This window comes from Manacus candei, unplaced genomic scaffold, assembly GCF_025592945.1.
Source record: "Manacus candei isolate 608988 ecotype Guabito, Panama unplaced genomic scaffold, ASM2559294v1 h1tg000082l, whole genome shotgun sequence".
NCBI lineage: Eukaryota > Metazoa > Chordata > Aves > Passeriformes > Pipridae > Manacus > Manacus candei.
The window spans coordinates 2,970,184-2,985,947 of NW_026138130.1; the positions used below are offsets into that span (position 1 = coordinate 2,970,184).

The window sequence follows — 15,764 nt, forward strand, 5'->3', positions numbered from 1 at the left end:
TGGAGTAACTTCTGAGATTTCTAGTAGTTGGTACCTTTCTGTGTCTTATTTCTTCTCCTTGGTGGTACGAAGTGTTGAGTAGCGGTTGTAAAAACTAGGAGTTAAAACTGGGCTTATTAAGGTGGTTTGTAAAATGCACTGGGCCAATCCTGAAAGCTTGCAGTGAAGAAACTAGAAATGCAAGTCACTTGGTACTGTCAGAGTAGGGCTTTATGTGAGTCAATGTCGTGTTATCTCCCGCACACACATTGATTGCTTACAGCTGTTCACTGATTGTTGCCAGAGTTTGGAATGACATTGTAGGCATGTTATGGTGCTGGAGACACTGTCCTAGCAGAGATTGATGTAGGATCTGTGGCTTTTTAACTCATATCTCAAGTTAGTCTAGTAATATAACCTAATAGATGAGATCTGTAAGGGAGGTGCATGTTCATTGAGTCTTAGACCACAAGATGCTCATGACAAGGCAAGGTCAGGTGGGCCACATCCTCCTGCCTCCAGAACCTGCACGTGGCAGAGGCAGTAATCCCTTGGCTGGCTGGCAAAGGGCTTTTTGAATGTAGCTTGTCTGTTTGGGAAGTCAAATGTTTTATAAGAACTCTTCTGAGAACAGCAGTGTGCTTCAGTACATGCTTAAACAACTGGTGACTTCCAGTTCATAGAACTGATGATCTGCTGTAATTTGGGCTTCTATCTCTCCACCACTTGGCTGTTTGTGATATTATAATGGATCCCTAAAGGGAGGGAGCTTCACAGCACACCTGTGAGCGTGCCAGCAGCAGGCAGTGCCAGGTTGGCTTGTTACATCCAGAAAACAAGAATACCTGGTTGGAGTAACTGGTCAGGGACTTGTGACAGCCACTGTAGCAGTTACTGGACATGCCTGTACATGAAGGAAGCAGTTTAATGCTCTTGCTCTGACTTCATGCCAATATTGACCCCGAGTACATGTGTACACACACAGAAATGCTTCCTCCTGTTCAAAGCCTGCCCTTGCTATTCATGGAAGCATGAAATAGGGTGGCAATTAGGCATAACAGGCCTAAGTTTTCAGAGAGATTGCAAAGGCAGGACTGATGTTTTCTTAAAATTACTTCTGTCAAGAGACCTGAATTATTAAGTATTTGCTGGCAGTTTTTACACCAAAGTCTACCTCTGAGCGACCTGGAGAGCAGCCCATGCAGACTTGCAGAGACACAGGAGGCCAGAAACAATCTGTATCTACCACCCCACCACCTTGATTTTGTAACTGTCAGGGTGTCAGAAAATATCACTTATTAAATCCTACCAGAACCTTTTTCTTCTTAGTAGTAGACATCAGAGGGGGAATGCTTGTGCACAAAACTTCAAAGGAAGAATATGGCAGTAGAGGGAGACAGCATCTAGCAGAAACCATTCTAAATGCCTGCCTGTTTCCCAAAAAATAGGGGCAAGCTGCTTATACAGCATTTCTGAAGTGATACACTCTCAGTTTTAGTGTGTGTGTAGTACTATATCTGCACGTTTTCAAAAGCCTTCAGGGAGAAGCTTATGAGGAGCTACTTTCTCTTTTCATAATAAATAAACTCATCCCAGGAAGCACTAGTGAAGTTCTTTGGGCACAGCCAGTGAAAAGGCAGTAAGTTCAGCTGAGGGGCATTAAGCTGTAGAGCATTGTTTTATTCCATCAAATGCCCTCCCACCCACCGGCACTTCAGTTCCATTATGGAAGGTACACAGAGAAGCAAACAAAAACACAACTGGGCATCAGGGCTCTAGAAATTTATTTTCAGAGCTTAGTGCTTCAACTACAATTAAAATAATTGAGCAATTAAAAAATGCTACTGACTTGATACTAGAACTAGACAAGAATACAACTAACACTGTTACTTTCATGCACTGACAGATACTAGTTTGCTCATGCCACTGAAGTAGGCTCTTTCCCGTTCACTCATCACTTCAAAGTGTAGGGGTCTTCTACAGAAGTTGCATTCAGCTGATGAGTGTGGTTTCAGCTCCAGACCAACATCCTTCCATGTAGCCAGCAGTTTTTCTGTTAAGAAAAGTTCACCAGAATCAAAGCTTAAAAGAGTGGATTCGCTTTAGAGAAGCAGCAGAAGAGAAGTGTCAGCATACTTATTCTCCTAGCAAGTGAGGAGAGATAATAGGATTTCACTCTGACACAATTTACCTCTTGAGACAAATGGGCTGCAACTAAGTCTCAGCTATCCTCACACCACCTCGCCTGACAGGATCAAGGAGGAGCTACTTTCCCTGGACAGATCCATGTTTAAGACAAGCTAACAGCTCAGCTGAGAAAAGCAGACTTCTCTGGGCTCCACATAATGTGTGAAGATTGGTTTGGACAATGCCTGAGCAGAGCGCTGGCAGGAGTGGCTGTGACAGAACCAGTTGGGTATAGGTCTGCACTGGCCTTGCACATTCTATTCTAGGGCACAGTGCACTACCCTTCACGTGTCATGCTCAAAGCAGTTTAAGTTCAGAAGTACCTGTTCCTATGCTGCAGTGGAAAGACATCCAGATTTAGTTGTCCAGGTGGTGACATCTAAAACTTAGGTGCTTTCCAGTCTCGCCTACAGTACAAAGACTGCACAGACAGGCCAGTATCTTCCCTGCACTGATGCAAGAGCCCACTCACCGATAAAGTAACTCATCATCTGAGGGGTGTGGTGAGGTGTAGGGGCGATACGGAGCAGCTCCTCCCCACGGGGCACCGTCGGGTAGTTGATGGCTTGGACGTAGATGCTGTGCTGGCTCATCAGCTTGTCACAGATCTCTGTATTTTTAGCAGCATCTGCAACCTAAAATTCAAGATTTTAAGTCACAAGATCAACCAACAGATGCAAGGTGGTAGAGCCGTCAGACCAACTTAGGTAGCTACAAGAATCCAGTAGGACTGGTCTCCCCTTTGCTACTGTAAATAACACGTATGAAAGAGAGAGAAGGGCTAAAGCCTGTGCTGTAGAGCTCTCTGGGCATAAGCACATCACTGCAGCCCAGGCACTTAGCTGTTTATACCCCATATCTTGTTTTAATTAGCTTGTTATCAATTTCCCTGTTTTCTGTATACTGTTAGTTTGTGGGTTTCACACACTTTCTCACTCTGCTTTACAACATTTACAGCAGGCTGAGCTCAGCTTAAGCCAGACTGCTGGCACTTCACCTTGAATACTGAGCTGAGTTTGAGCTTTGTGAAGGTAGTAACTAATACCTGAACATGCAGTGTGATCATGGAGGGAAAAATGGGTGCCACAGTCCTGTGTCAACTCACCCTTATGGGAATGATGTGACTGGGACAGTGCACCACGGGGAGCCCTGCATCCATCAGCATCTGTCTCATGAGCTTCACATTCCGTTGGTGCTGGCGCCTCAGAACTTGCCCTTCTGGGCTCTTCAGGGTCCGGACAGACTCCAGGGCACCAGCCAAGAGCATGGGTGGCAGGGATGTTGTGAAAATGAAGCCAGCGGCGTACGAACGAACAGTGTCTATCAGAGAACTTGTACTGGAGATGTATCCTCCTACACATCCAAATGCTTTGCCTGAAGATTAATGGAAAAAAAAAAAAAGGGCAACCAAACTTATTCCTTCCATCCATTAGAATGGCTTGAAGTTTACAAGATCACAGCCTTTCACTTGAAAGAATGAGTTATTTTGACCGGGTGCAGTCACACAGTGATGGCAGGCAACAATTCCAGCCCCCTCTGCTAATCTTGTATTTACTCAGCACATGGTACAGCTTTGTTTTTAAGCCAATCTTGATAACCTGGATCTAGTTACTACACAGCAAGGACAGTTCAAGACTCTCTCAAATACTCAAATTTTGATTTTGGGAAAGACTTTCTAAGTCCAGTCATCAAGTAGATACTTCAATAGTGACCCCAAGTGATCAACACTAAGTCTCTCAGCAGATTTAAAATAATCTGTTCCAGGGATGCTACAAATAGCCCATGCTCCTAAGGAGCACAGAAGGCTGTTACTGTGATTGTGTAGTTGATAGCAGGCCCCCTTTCCAAATGTTCAGAGAGCAGAACACAGCCACAGACAGAACTAGGGTGTCTGGTGAATGCTATTCTGTTCCAAGTTTAAGTTCCAAAGCCATGAACTTTCCTAGTAAATTTTATTTACGTTTTGAAAGCTGTTTAAACAACCTTCCACTTTGCAGCAGTAAACTAACTCCTGAGCCTGCATTCTACTTAGATAATAGCAGTTGCTTCTTTTCTCGCCAAACCTCTTTACATAACTCCCCATCTCAGATTTCTAGATTAGGAGTACTCTATTTCACATAAAGGAACTAAGTACTACTAAATATAGAGAAACTACTCTACTAGCATTCTCACCTGAATTTATTCTTGAGTTGTATAACATGGCACTGGAGGACTTTTTGCTAGCTTGCTTAAGGTACCATTGTTTGGGGTTTTTCTTTGACTGATTTGTAAGACAGTTTAAGTAGCTTAACAGAAGCTTTTCAAACTGTGGGGCAAACTTAAATCCTTTGGGCTTTTTGAAAAAATCCTACCCCCAAGAGCCCTCAACAAGTTCATTTGAGTAGACAGATTTTGAGTTAACCCACTTAATCTGGCTGCTCAGAAGCTTTGGTGCCTTAGCTCCTGTGGAAGTGCCAGGCCGTGCATACCAAGTGTTCCAGAGATGATGTCCATCTTGTGCATGACTCCATCCCGGTCTCCTATGCCACCACCTCGAGCTCCATACAGCCCCACAGCGTGTACTTCATCCACAAAAGTGATGGCCCCGTGCTCGTGGGCCACGTCACACAGCTCTTCCAGAGGACAGACTGCACCTAGGAACCAAAGCAGCAAGTGGCAGTTCAGGATTCCCTGTATGCAGCTTGGATAAACACCAGAACTACCCCTAAACAGCCCTTACAGCACTGTGCGCTTTTAGACCCAAAATACAGATGACTGGAGGACTAAATGGAAGGAGAGAGGAGGCTTTCATGTCAGCTTACCATCCATTGAGTGAACAGTTTCAAATGCAACAATTTTAGGGGTGGATGGATCAGACTTCTTCAATAGTTCTCGAAGATGGTTGACATCGTTATGGCGAAATATATGTTTTGGCACCCTGCTGTTACGGATCCCCTGGATCATGGAGGCATGGTTTCCAGAATCAGAGTAGATCTCACAACCTGAGGAAACAGCCCAGTTACACTTTTCAGTATACAGAAAACATTAACCAATTCCCAGCATTGTTTTATGTATGTGAAGTGTTCAGGAAACAAGGGTAGCCGTGTTCTTGGAAGTAATGCTCTTGATCAAAAGAGCAAGTTACAGATCATGAAGCAAGAATAATATTTAAGGTTTATTTTAGGTGTTCAAACTAAGGCAAATTGGAGCTTAAGGAAATATAGAAGATTTTAAAGTCCTCAGTACTTTTATGTAACTCTTACAACTTCTAAATTCCCCCTGTCTCATTTTCAGGTAGAATTTAACTGCAAGAGCAGAAGATTCTCTGCTTGTCTAATTCCTCCAGCAGTTCCCAGCTCCTAGATCTCAATCTCAGTAGGCTGATACTATGATTTGTGTTGAACATAACGTGAACGTGGCATTAGAAGTGGCACCCAACCATACTTTGCTGATGGATTAGGATGAATCTTCACTTTGGACAGCTATTTGTAAAATGTACTCTGAATAGCTTAGGGCAAGGCTGTGTTTTTTGTGGTAACAGGGGTGCAGTTTGAGATCTCACCTGGCAGCATTTTAGCCAGAGTGAAGAGAGTGGAGTCATTGGCTACAAAGCAAGATGAGAACAACAGTGCTGCATCTTTTCCATGAAGGTCAGCTAGTTCTTTTTCCAAGTCCACATGAAATTTACTTGTTCCTGAAATGTTTCTTGTGCCTCCTGCTCCAGCACCATGTTGTTTCAGTGTATCCCTAAAGAGGGCCCAAAGAGAGGCATTAGCATTGCTCTGTGACACAGAGAGGAATGAAGGATCAATGCTGAAAACATTCTAGTACATAATCAGGATTATACTAAAAAGGAACTGTTAGGTCTTTGAGCAACTTGCACAACTCAGGAACCCAGTAAGGTAAGAAATCAGTGCCCAAGTACAGCTGCAATATACCATCCAGTTTATCTGGTAACATTTGGGGGCTTCCAAGGAAAATCCAAGGAGCAGAATCAGTGACCAAGGGGTACAGTGCAGCCCTGGACTAAACACTGAGTTACCTACCCCAGCTCAAGGGAAGAGTGCACGCTTAACTGCATAGCAAGAATCATATCAGAAGCCACTTATGTAGCACAGTACAGAAATCAATTCCTCAGAAGCCTTCCCACAAAAGCTTCTGCAGGGCCACATAGCTTGAAACTGCCTCTTAAGAGCACAGCACTACTCACATAACTGCTCCACAGACACGAGGGTGGCGGCTCATGCCCAGGTAATCATTGCTGCACCAGACAGACACCTCTTTCTTGGTGATCAGGGAGTCAGTGTAGTCATCTGCCATGGGGAAGACCTGCGCCTTCCGGTTCACGGTTTTGAACACTCGGTAGGTGTGATCCTTCTTCTTCTCATCTATCTTCTTCTCAAAGAACTGATCGTACTGGAAGGTGGATACAGCTGAAATGTGACAGACACTTCTTAAGCACACAGGAAATAATCACAACAGAGACCAGGCCCCGTGGGGGTTTTGCCCGACATTCTTACATTTTGGCAAGTTATCCTGAAGCAGGTGAGAGACACTTTCTGGTCTTTGCTTCAGCATAATATCCTTAAACTTCTTGAGCAAGCCACTCTGCTCTTCTCCCTCAGTCTTGATGCTCCTCACTGCAGAAGTAGTTGGTATTTTGGCAAATTCTGTACCTACAGGCATTGTAATAAATTCCAGTGAGCTTAATTGTTTTGAATCAAAATGAAATAAGTTGAGTTCAGCAAAGCAAACGTTTTAAGTAAGCCTAACTCTTCAATCTTTAGGAAGCACATGCCCAAAACTCAGGCCCCTGTTAGGATCAACTACTTCATTTGCTTACAAATTTGCATCGGACGAGAAAAAAGGATGAGCCTTGCTAACCAATCAAAATACAACATGTAACTTCCTTACAACACATTTGGTTCATCATGACTCAGAAGAACACTGTATACAGCTATAACATTTATCTGAAAGGGTTGGTACACACCTAACTGAAGGAAGAGTTCTAGTCAGCTCCTTCCTTTCTGTTAGCACAGATTATTTTTTTTTTAACTATGCCATAGAAAGCAAAAAGAAAAGTAAAATAAGCTTCCTGAGACAGGCAGCAAGGCTTTACTGATACTGTTGAAAAGTTCCTTCCTTTGAAGGAGAGCCCTTCCGCATCAAGACTGCAAGCCAGCCAACACCCTTTAGTTCCACAAACACAAAAACCCAACCCCAAAACCATCTGCTTGGATTTGTGCTGGTACCTGCCTGATGTCTCGACACAGCTTCTTCCCTCTTTGGATATAAAACCTTTGTCTGTACCAGCTCTCTTCAGATCTAAGCATCTGCTTTGTGTGTGAGTGCATCAGCTTGATTCACACATCCGGAGCCAGCCAGCACATCAAAACACGTCACACAGTATTCCCACACCAAAATCACCCAGGGAAACCCTGCACACAAGCTCTTTTTCCTTCAGACTCCCATGATCCCGCCTGCATCATGCCAGTGGTGACTGTCAGACCTGGCACACTCCAGAGCCAAGTCAGGTACCAGAAGCTCTCAGAAGGAATCGCCGCTTCAGCACACGGAGTACGTACCTTTCCTGTCTGCCTGCATTTCCTGCACGTCCTCCTGGAGTTCCAGGCTGGCTTTGCAGAAAACGTTGCTGTTCTTGTGATTCATCTGAGCTGCCAGGAACGGGCATTTGGTAGCAGAGCTCTGGCTAGCACCAGCAGGGGGGTGGCCAGTAGGAGCCTGGGCTCCATCTCTATTCTGCTGGGCCACTTCTTTGGTATTTTTGGCCTCTGAGGTGGGGGCAGAGAAGGGAAAACACTTCAGCTTCATCATTTTAATACACCCCAACTTAAGCTTTTCTATCCATCACCTTCGCAATTAATTTGGCACGACCCATTCACAACTATTTAACCGAGCAGTCACATTTTATTTATACAAGCACAAATTCCTAGTAACACCCAAGGAACATCTGCTTTAAGACACTAGATTTAGCCCTGCACCCTTTGAGAGAAAAAAAATAAATCTCTTTCACTCTCGGTGGGAAGATTTAAGGAAAAGACTTAAGGGAAGACTGGACGTCGCACCTAGTGCCCTGGTAGCATTCAGTCGTAGGTTAGATTCGATCTCAGAGGGCTTTTCCAGCCTAACTGATAGTGATTTTACTTTCGAGGAGTTCAGACCCATGCAGTTTCCTCTGCCGCAAGCCCCAATTCCTCGCCCTGAGCGCCAGGGAAAGAATCCCCCAAGGAATGTTCCCGGGTGGGATGAAGCACCACTGAAGCGCGAGAAACGCCGCTCCGAGGTCGAGGATCCCAGATCCCCGACCGGGACGCCCGAACAGGTCTGATTTATGCCATAAATTCAATTAACGGCGGGCATTTAAAGGATTAAGCAACCCCTGCCTCGGCGCTGCCTATTCCAGAAGTTTCCCCCCTGTGACACACCACGTCTGGGTTATTTTTTTTCCCCTCGAGGGGGGCCCCTCGGGCCAGTACTCACCGCGGCGGCCCGCGGGGGTCTCCTCCTCCGCCTGCTGCCCGCGGGTGGAGGACGTGGCGAGGGCGCGGGCGGCCGGCGGGGCCGCCTCCATCATGCGCGGGCAGTGCTGGGCGTACAGCAGCAGCGACGGCCCGGCCTTCTGCAGGAACGCCTGCGAGACGCGGGCCAGGAACGGGCAGCGCCGCACCACCGCCTCCATGCTCGCTGCTGCCGGCCGGGACACGCCGGAGGTGACGGCGACAGGGACACGGCGGGACGGGAAAGTGACACTGGGCGGTGCTCCCGCAACGCCGCCTTTTATAGCCCCGGCTGCGCGGCGCAGGCGCGTTGGGGCTCCGCCGGCGCAGGCGCGGGGAGGGAGCGGGGGAGGCTCCACGGAGGTTGCGGGGTGTTCGCGGGCGGCTCGGGGGGGTCTCTTGGTTCTGTGGGGGGCTGGAGGCGTCCTGGGGACGTGGAGGGAACCCCGGGCTCCGTGAGGGGCTGGGGGCGTCCTGAGGACATGGAGGGGCACTCGGGGGTCGGGAGGGGCTGGGGGCGTCCTGAGGACGTTGAGGGAACCCCGGAGGGGCTGGAGGCGCCCTGAGGACGTGGAGGGAACCCGGGGCTTTGTGAGGGGCTGGAGGCGTCCTCAGGACATGGAGGGAACTCGGGGCTTTGTGAGGGACTGGAGTCGTCCTCAGGACATGGAGGGTCCCCCGGAGGTCGTAGGCGGCTGGGGTGGGCGCCATGAGGGGGTAGAAGCGCTGTGAGGGTATAGAGGAGACTGAGCCGCTGCCTCGGAGTCATGAGGGCACGGAGGGGGCTTGAGTAGCTGCCAGGGGTCTGTGAGGGCTGTGCGTGCATGGTCCACGGGGGTAACGCTGCTCTGGGTTTTCCTGTCAGCCTCAGGCTATGCAAATGCTGCTTTCCCAGAAGTTTTGGAGTCCCTCGCCCCACAGTCGGTGGGTTGAGGGGTGCGCCTGTTCACTGGAAGACGCGAGCTCTGAGTCAGCTGCGTGGGGAAATCCAGCGCTGCTCAGACCATCCCGGTGTTTTCTTCCTAACTGTGCCACTGACTCCCCGTGGGGTCCGTGCTCGGAGGCTCGGGATGCAGCACTTGGTCTCGCTGGTGGTGGTGGGATCCCGAGCCCCTCTCACTTTACCTACAGCAAAGTGTGAATAACAGCATCTCTGACAGGGGTGCTTAGACTTCCATCACTGTGTTTTTGCCGTGTTTCAAAGGAAAAAGAACAGCAAGAAGTAAAATTGAATCCTTCATCCTCTGATTTGCAGTGGGCATTAAAGTTTAGTTGCTTGAAAGAATTATTTACAGGTAGGTAATGGTAAAAGGAGCTCTCCTTATGTGTCTGGTCATTCAAACCACAGCACATACTGACTGCTGAAGTGTGGAAAGAACGGAGGAAGAAAAATGATGATGCGTTTTTTTCCTTCATCTTGTGAAACAGTTTCACGGAAGACAGGATTTGGGTAAAGAGCTGAGGGCTGTCTCAAGCACTTTGAGGCAAGAGTGGATTTTGTAACAGGTACGGAGTTTGGAGGAGAGCTTTTTAAAAGCCTGCTCTTTCTTGACTCTTGCCTTGCATGTAATCATGTTGTGTAGTTACTAGAAGGTGCTCATATAAAGTGATTAGAGAAATGCAAAGTCTGTGTGGGACTGTGGCTGCTGAACAGAAGTTTGGATATAGAAGGCACTCGGAAAATATTGGTCAGTATTTACATGTTGCAGACTAGTCTTTAGACAACTCCTCTGTCAGAGGATAGGGGAATGACCAGCAGGGTATTTATCTGACCCTCCTCTCTTCATCATTGACTCATTTAGAGGATGCTGGCTGCAGTACATTAACTTTGGGATCTGAGCAAGCTGGTCAGGAGGAAGGCACCCTCAAACACAGTCAAATGTCAGACTCGCTGTGAGCTCCAGCATGTTACCAAGCTCTGAGGTAGAAAGTGGGACAGAGTTCTGTCCTCACATACTCCTCACAGAGCCCTGAAAAAAGTAGCTGGGACTTTACAAGGCAGGGCACGGGATTTGGGTTTTAGTAAGGCTTTAGCAGGTGTGCTTTAAGCGCAGTTCTCTCTTGCTTATTAGAAATTTAAGACAGTGTTGTTTAACAAGTGTCAATGCTCGGATCTTAAGCAGCTCATTATTTGTCAGTGTAATGCAGAAACAGCCTCCCATCAGTGGGCATCATTAAATTAGATACGTGCTAGTTTTTATTTGTTATGTAAATAAATTATTAAAGTAAGGCTGTGGCATTTGACCTGAGCCTGTACAGCAGTTAAGATAGCAGGAGTCTGGGTCATTCAGGAATAGCGGGATAGTGTTTCAAATTATTAGTTCAGTCGCTCATGAGGAGGTTTGTTTTCCTCCCCATAACTGGCTTTTGGTTAGTGTTACACGCCTCAAGTATTTTGCAAAATAATAGTTAATTAGCGCTTGAAGATTAAAGACATCTGATCTGTGTTTCAGATTACTGCTGTCCCTGCTCCCTCAAACAGCAATATTTGACTCCCTACCCTGAAGCTTTATATCATATCAGTTACTTTAAAATTGAGGAAACATGACGTTCTACCACATAGATAGCTGTCAAGCTTCCTTTGCACACAGAGTTGATGATATGTCTGGACCTAAGGGATCGCTCCTGTGCTCCTTGGATTAATTGCAGTTTTAACAACAGAAATCAACAGCCGTATGCTTGATTTATAGTATGTTGAGAGTATTTTTCCTTCTCCTCCCATTTTTCCCTTATTGTTTGTCCATGGTACTTAACTCAGAGGGACAGAGGGAACGTGTGTTTTGTCCTAAGAGGCACCAGAGAAAGGTGTTGGGCAAATGTGCTGGCAGAGTGCTGCAACAGGCTGCAGAGCTCATCCGCCTGGACACCTGCCACAGCAGGTTTGATCCCACAAAAATCTGATAATCCTCCTTTATCCAGGTAATCTTAACAGCAGCATCTTGCCATTTTGCAGGGCTGAGGGGTGAAGTACATTACTCTGCTGTGTTGCTGGAATCCAGGAAGTTGTGGGTTTGTGTTCAGGAGTGCGTGTGAAGCCTGAAACCCAAAGAGCATCTGCTTTTTACACAAACATCACTCAAGGATGGTAGCTGAGACACAGTGACCTTGGCTGCGACACAGGGATCTCCAAATGGAGCAGAACTCTCGGCTTTCCTGTCAGACTTCCCTACAATCTCTGCTGTTGATCAAACGCTGCAATAGCACCTCTTTAAAGCTTGATTTTGGTGAATTTATTTAACCTTGTGCATGACAGGAATTGCGCAGAGCCAAGGAATGACATTTACTTGACCCTCATCTTGGAGGTTTGCCGGAGGAACGTGTCCTTGTCAGTGCAGAGCTGGCTGGGAGCTCTGGGAGCAACAGAGCAGGGAAAAGTCAGGGGAAGGGAGTGTCTTGTCAACTGCTCTGCCAGTGCCTTCCCTTTGGAAATACTGCCGGAGCTTACGTGTTGAAGGTGAAGTAAATACTAATAAAGCTGCCGTTAATTAAAATTTCTTAGGGCTTCAGTGGATTAATTAAATAGTGTTTAAGGATGTTAATTGTGGCGATGTGTTACTGCCATCCTACAGGGCTCAGGGGGACCTGGCGTGAAGTGCCACGCAAATGCAGGTTGAAGATCTCCTGGCAAACAGCAACAGGGCCAGTGGCAGCCAAGGGGGGACAGGGACCCCATCCTGAGGGAGAGAGCGGGCTTAGGCAGCCTGTCTGGAGAGATGGCAGGTACAGTGTGTGGGGGAGAGGCAGTGGCTGCCTGGGAATACAGGAAGGGCAGAATAGCATGGAATAAAGGAGGCAAATGGTTTAAGCTGAGGGGGAACACTGGTGTGAGGACAAATTTATTCCGTTGTCCATGACAAAGTTTCAGTCAGAAGTTGGGTGCTTCCTTGCTATGCCTGTGTTTTGGAGCTGGTTCCTGAGGTATGTACCAGATGGATTCAGCAGAGGAAGCTCGACTGCCTGAAAGGCCCATGTGCTGCAGGGGAAGGGAAGGGAAGATTCTCAGCTACTCTGAGAGCCTCTGTGATTTTGGTTTTCTACAGCTGTGATTTGTCCATTTCTTTGCTAAATAAGTTGCAAGGAGGGGGGAGAAAAAGGTTAATTTCCAATAGTTTGGGAGGGGAGTGAGAAGCCATAGAAAGTGCTTCCCCTACAGAAATTGAAGTGGGGAAAAAAACATCCCCTGCCACAGGGGCAAGTTGATTTCTGCAGATGTCTGTGAAGAATTGCTGGTGAAGATGGTCTCCTTCCACGTTACTGGTTTAGCATGTAGGCTCAGGTGTAAGTTACCTTCAATACTTCCCTCCCATCCCTCTTCTCTCAAGCGTGTTTTGCCTCGTATTCTTAGAAATAGAACTTGATTCACAGGTTTGTGGTGTTCATCTGGCCTCGCATCTGTCCACAGGTAGGTCCTTTCATAGGACTTTAATGAATTTTATGCTTTGAAGCATTCATTTAGATACTTGAGCAGAAAACCAAGAGTGCTGACTCTTGGTTCTGATTCTGCCCCTCTGCACTCAGCCTGTCTGAATGAAAACCTATAACTGTACTGTAATTAGCAACATCTAATCCCTTTTGCCCACTTCTGAAGTCAGAGCTGTGCATACTCCTAATTTTTTCCCATCCAGTCAGTGTCAAAGAGGGCAAGCCAGAAAAACAATTTCCCCTCCCCACGCACAAGCCACTGTCTGTATTGAGATCTGAATTTTCTAAGGGAGTGGGTGTGATCCTGACATCTGGATTTAATCCAGACTCAAATTCCAGGCTTAGATCTGAGAACTTCCACCTCCGGTCCTGAGACCAGCAGTTAGGTCTTAGAGAGGACTTCATTTATTTGCCTTTTAAGGCAAAATTCGAGGGTTAAAGTAGTAGCTGCATAGTGACAATTCTTCCCACACTGAATTTCTGCAACACGTTTTCCTGACTTGGAGCCAGTGTCTTCTTCACATGACAGAACAGGAAATCTCATTTCTTTCTAGGACCCTCTACTCAGTAGAGAATTTGACCAAGCTGGAGAAGCTGCTGGATGCTGAGGCTCATGTTGCAGAGAGGCTGAGCAACACCCCTGTGTCACCACCATGGGCCAGGCAGGATTTGTACCTGTCTCGTACAAACAAGTGTAAGTGGTTTTGTTCCCCGGTGTAATGGGATGTCTTTTAAAATCCGTGAACAGCTGGTGGGTCCTCACAAGGCTGTTGGGTCAGGACACTTTTCCTGTCTGCCAGGCCCCAGGAGCTGCCCATTGATGCAGAGGAGTTTGGTCTCTTGGCAAAGGCCCATTGCAGGGGCATGACTCAGGCTCAGCCTGGACAGCAGATTTTGTTGCCACACTCATACAAGGTACCCTGCCCTCCTCCTGAAGGGCACCACCCCACACCAGGGCTGCTGCAGTCTACAGCCCAGCTGATTAACACATCCAGCAGTGGCTTATCTTAATCCTGGAGTACCTCCCTAACATCTCTCCAGTTGCTTCAGATGTTGAAAATCACACAATAGCCTTTTTTTCAATCTTGCATCCTTGGGTTTGTCTTGCTTTGTGCAGCACACGGCAGGAAATGATACACTAATCCTTCCAGCTACTGTGAGCCTTGCTGCACTTGCTGTGACTTGCATTCACACCCTCATTTCCTCCTCTCTTACACAGTTTTCCTCCTCTTAGAAAGAACCAGTAGACCCCAACCAGTATATTTTTAGTTATGGTTATTTCAGGTATTCAGCCTGTCATTTTTTTTGCTTATCTCAGCCCTCATTTCTCCCCATTAGGTACTCAGGCAGAAACACCATCTTCTGTGTCCAGTTTAGGAGCCTGAACTGCCTATATAGTCAGGAGAGAAAAAATACCTTAGAAAACATGAATCCAGGTGCTTCCTCTGTAACAGTGTGGGATGGGGAAAGGACTTGGATTTTTAGTGAGAGCTCTATAGGTATCTGTAACTGAGGTTTCCAGAAAGTATTTAAGTAGGTAGCCTGCTCCTTTCTGTATAGCAAGGACAGCTAACAGAGGAGAGAAGTGGGTGTCTCCTCTTTGTCTGAATTTGAACACTTAAGGCCCAGAGAGACACTTTAAGTCTTGCTTGCATAGTAAAGCATCTTTACTACACCAGGTATCTGTAGCGAGCCCCTGCTTGTGGTCATATCTGTGTTACTGTGGGCATTGGCAGGAAGGTGGAAGCTAAAGCAGAGGTGGGATTGTCAAAGTCCTTGAGAACAAGAAATCAACTCACAACAGTGAAAAATGCTGTGCTGGAACCCGTGTGCATCTCTCTTAGAGCAATGGCAGTGTTAGGAATTTTCTGTTGAGCAGCAGATTGTTGGAAATCAAGGGCATACCTTGTTCTCTGCTGGTTTTGGCTGGGATAGAGTTAGTTCCCTTCATAGCAGCTTGTATGGGGCTGTGCTTTGGATTTGTGATGAAAACAGTGATGAGAGCACAGGGATGTTTTCATCATTGCTGAACAGTGCTTGTGCAGTGTCAAGGGCTTTTCTGTTTCTCACACTGCCCTGCCAGCAAGTAGGCTGGGGGTGCACAAGAAGTTGGAAGGGGGTGACCCCAACTGAGCAAAGGCATATTCCACACCATATGACATCAAGCTCAGCAATAAAACTGTGAGGGTGGAGGTTAGCTGGGGCTTCCATAGCTCAGGGACTGGCTGGGCATTGGTCAGTTCATGGTGAGCAATTGGGTTTTTTTGCATCATTTGTTTTTCTGGGGTTTGGTTTGGTTTTGGTTGTTTTTTTTTCGTTTGTTTGTTTGTTTTTGGTTTTTTAGTGTTCTCTGCCTGTTGTTTTTGTCCTCTTTTTTGGTTATTAAATCATCTTTATCTCAAACCACAGATTTTTACACTTTCACTCTTGTGATTATCTCTCCCATCCTACAGCAGAGGAGTGAGTGAGGGGCTGTGTGGGGATTTGTTGCCTGCTGGAATTAAACCACGACTAGAAAATCATCTCTCTAATTTGTCTACCTGTCACATGGGCCCACTATGGACAATTGATGAGGCAGTAGCATATTAAGAGTGCCCTCACTCCTCCCCAGTTACCCCAGACTCAGTTTGACACAGTAAGTTAAATCCTTTGTAAAAGTTGATGTAGTTTTGTTTGCCA

At 46.7% G+C, this 15,764-nt stretch overlaps 2 protein-coding genes across 2 annotated transcripts in view; one reads left to right on the forward strand and one right to left on the reverse strand.

Annotated features, from left to right (window-relative positions):
* Positions 1-1,746: 1,746 nt before the first annotated feature.
* Positions 1,747-8,917, reverse strand: ALAS1 (5'-aminolevulinate synthase 1). The gene is made up of 10 exons (XM_051811423.1): positions 8,647-8,917; positions 7,731-7,937; positions 6,666-6,821; positions 6,356-6,578; positions 5,708-5,892; positions 4,968-5,147; positions 4,635-4,799; positions 3,272-3,540; positions 2,639-2,801; positions 1,747-2,032 (listed from the first exon to the last, which is right to left on the reverse strand). Exons 1-10 carry the CDS (start codon positions 8,843-8,845, stop codon positions 1,872-1,874), a joined length of 1,908 nt encoding a protein of 635 aa, XP_051667383.1. The 5' UTR covers positions 8,846-8,917; the 3' UTR covers positions 1,747-1,871.
* A 4,722-nt stretch (positions 8,918-13,639) lies between these two features.
* POC1A (POC1 centriolar protein A) overlaps positions 13,640-15,764 on the forward strand; it is a 74,398-nt gene continuing 72,273 nt past the window's right edge. The window contains exon 1 of the mRNA XM_051811462.1: positions 13,640-13,779. The gene's annotated coding sequence lies outside the window, so the exon portion shown is untranslated. The remainder of the gene's footprint in view (positions 13,780-15,764) is intronic.

What these genes read in the sequence shown, in the direction of transcription:
- ALAS1 (XM_051811423.1), bottom strand. Translation starts at nt 8,845, where the DNA reads ATGGAGGCGGTGGTGCGGCGCTGCCCGTTCCTGGCCCGCGTCTCGCAG. An exon ending in CGTGTCTGTGGAGCAGTTAT is followed by an intron (nt 5,893 to 6,355) that starts GTGAGTAGTGCT and finishes GGCCCTCTTTAG; the next exon opens with GGATACACTGAAACAACATG. An exon ending in GTCACATCATTCCCATAAGG is followed by an intron (nt 2,802 to 3,271) that starts GTGAGTTGACAC and finishes CTTGAATTTTAG; the next exon opens with GTTGCAGATGCTGCTAAAAA.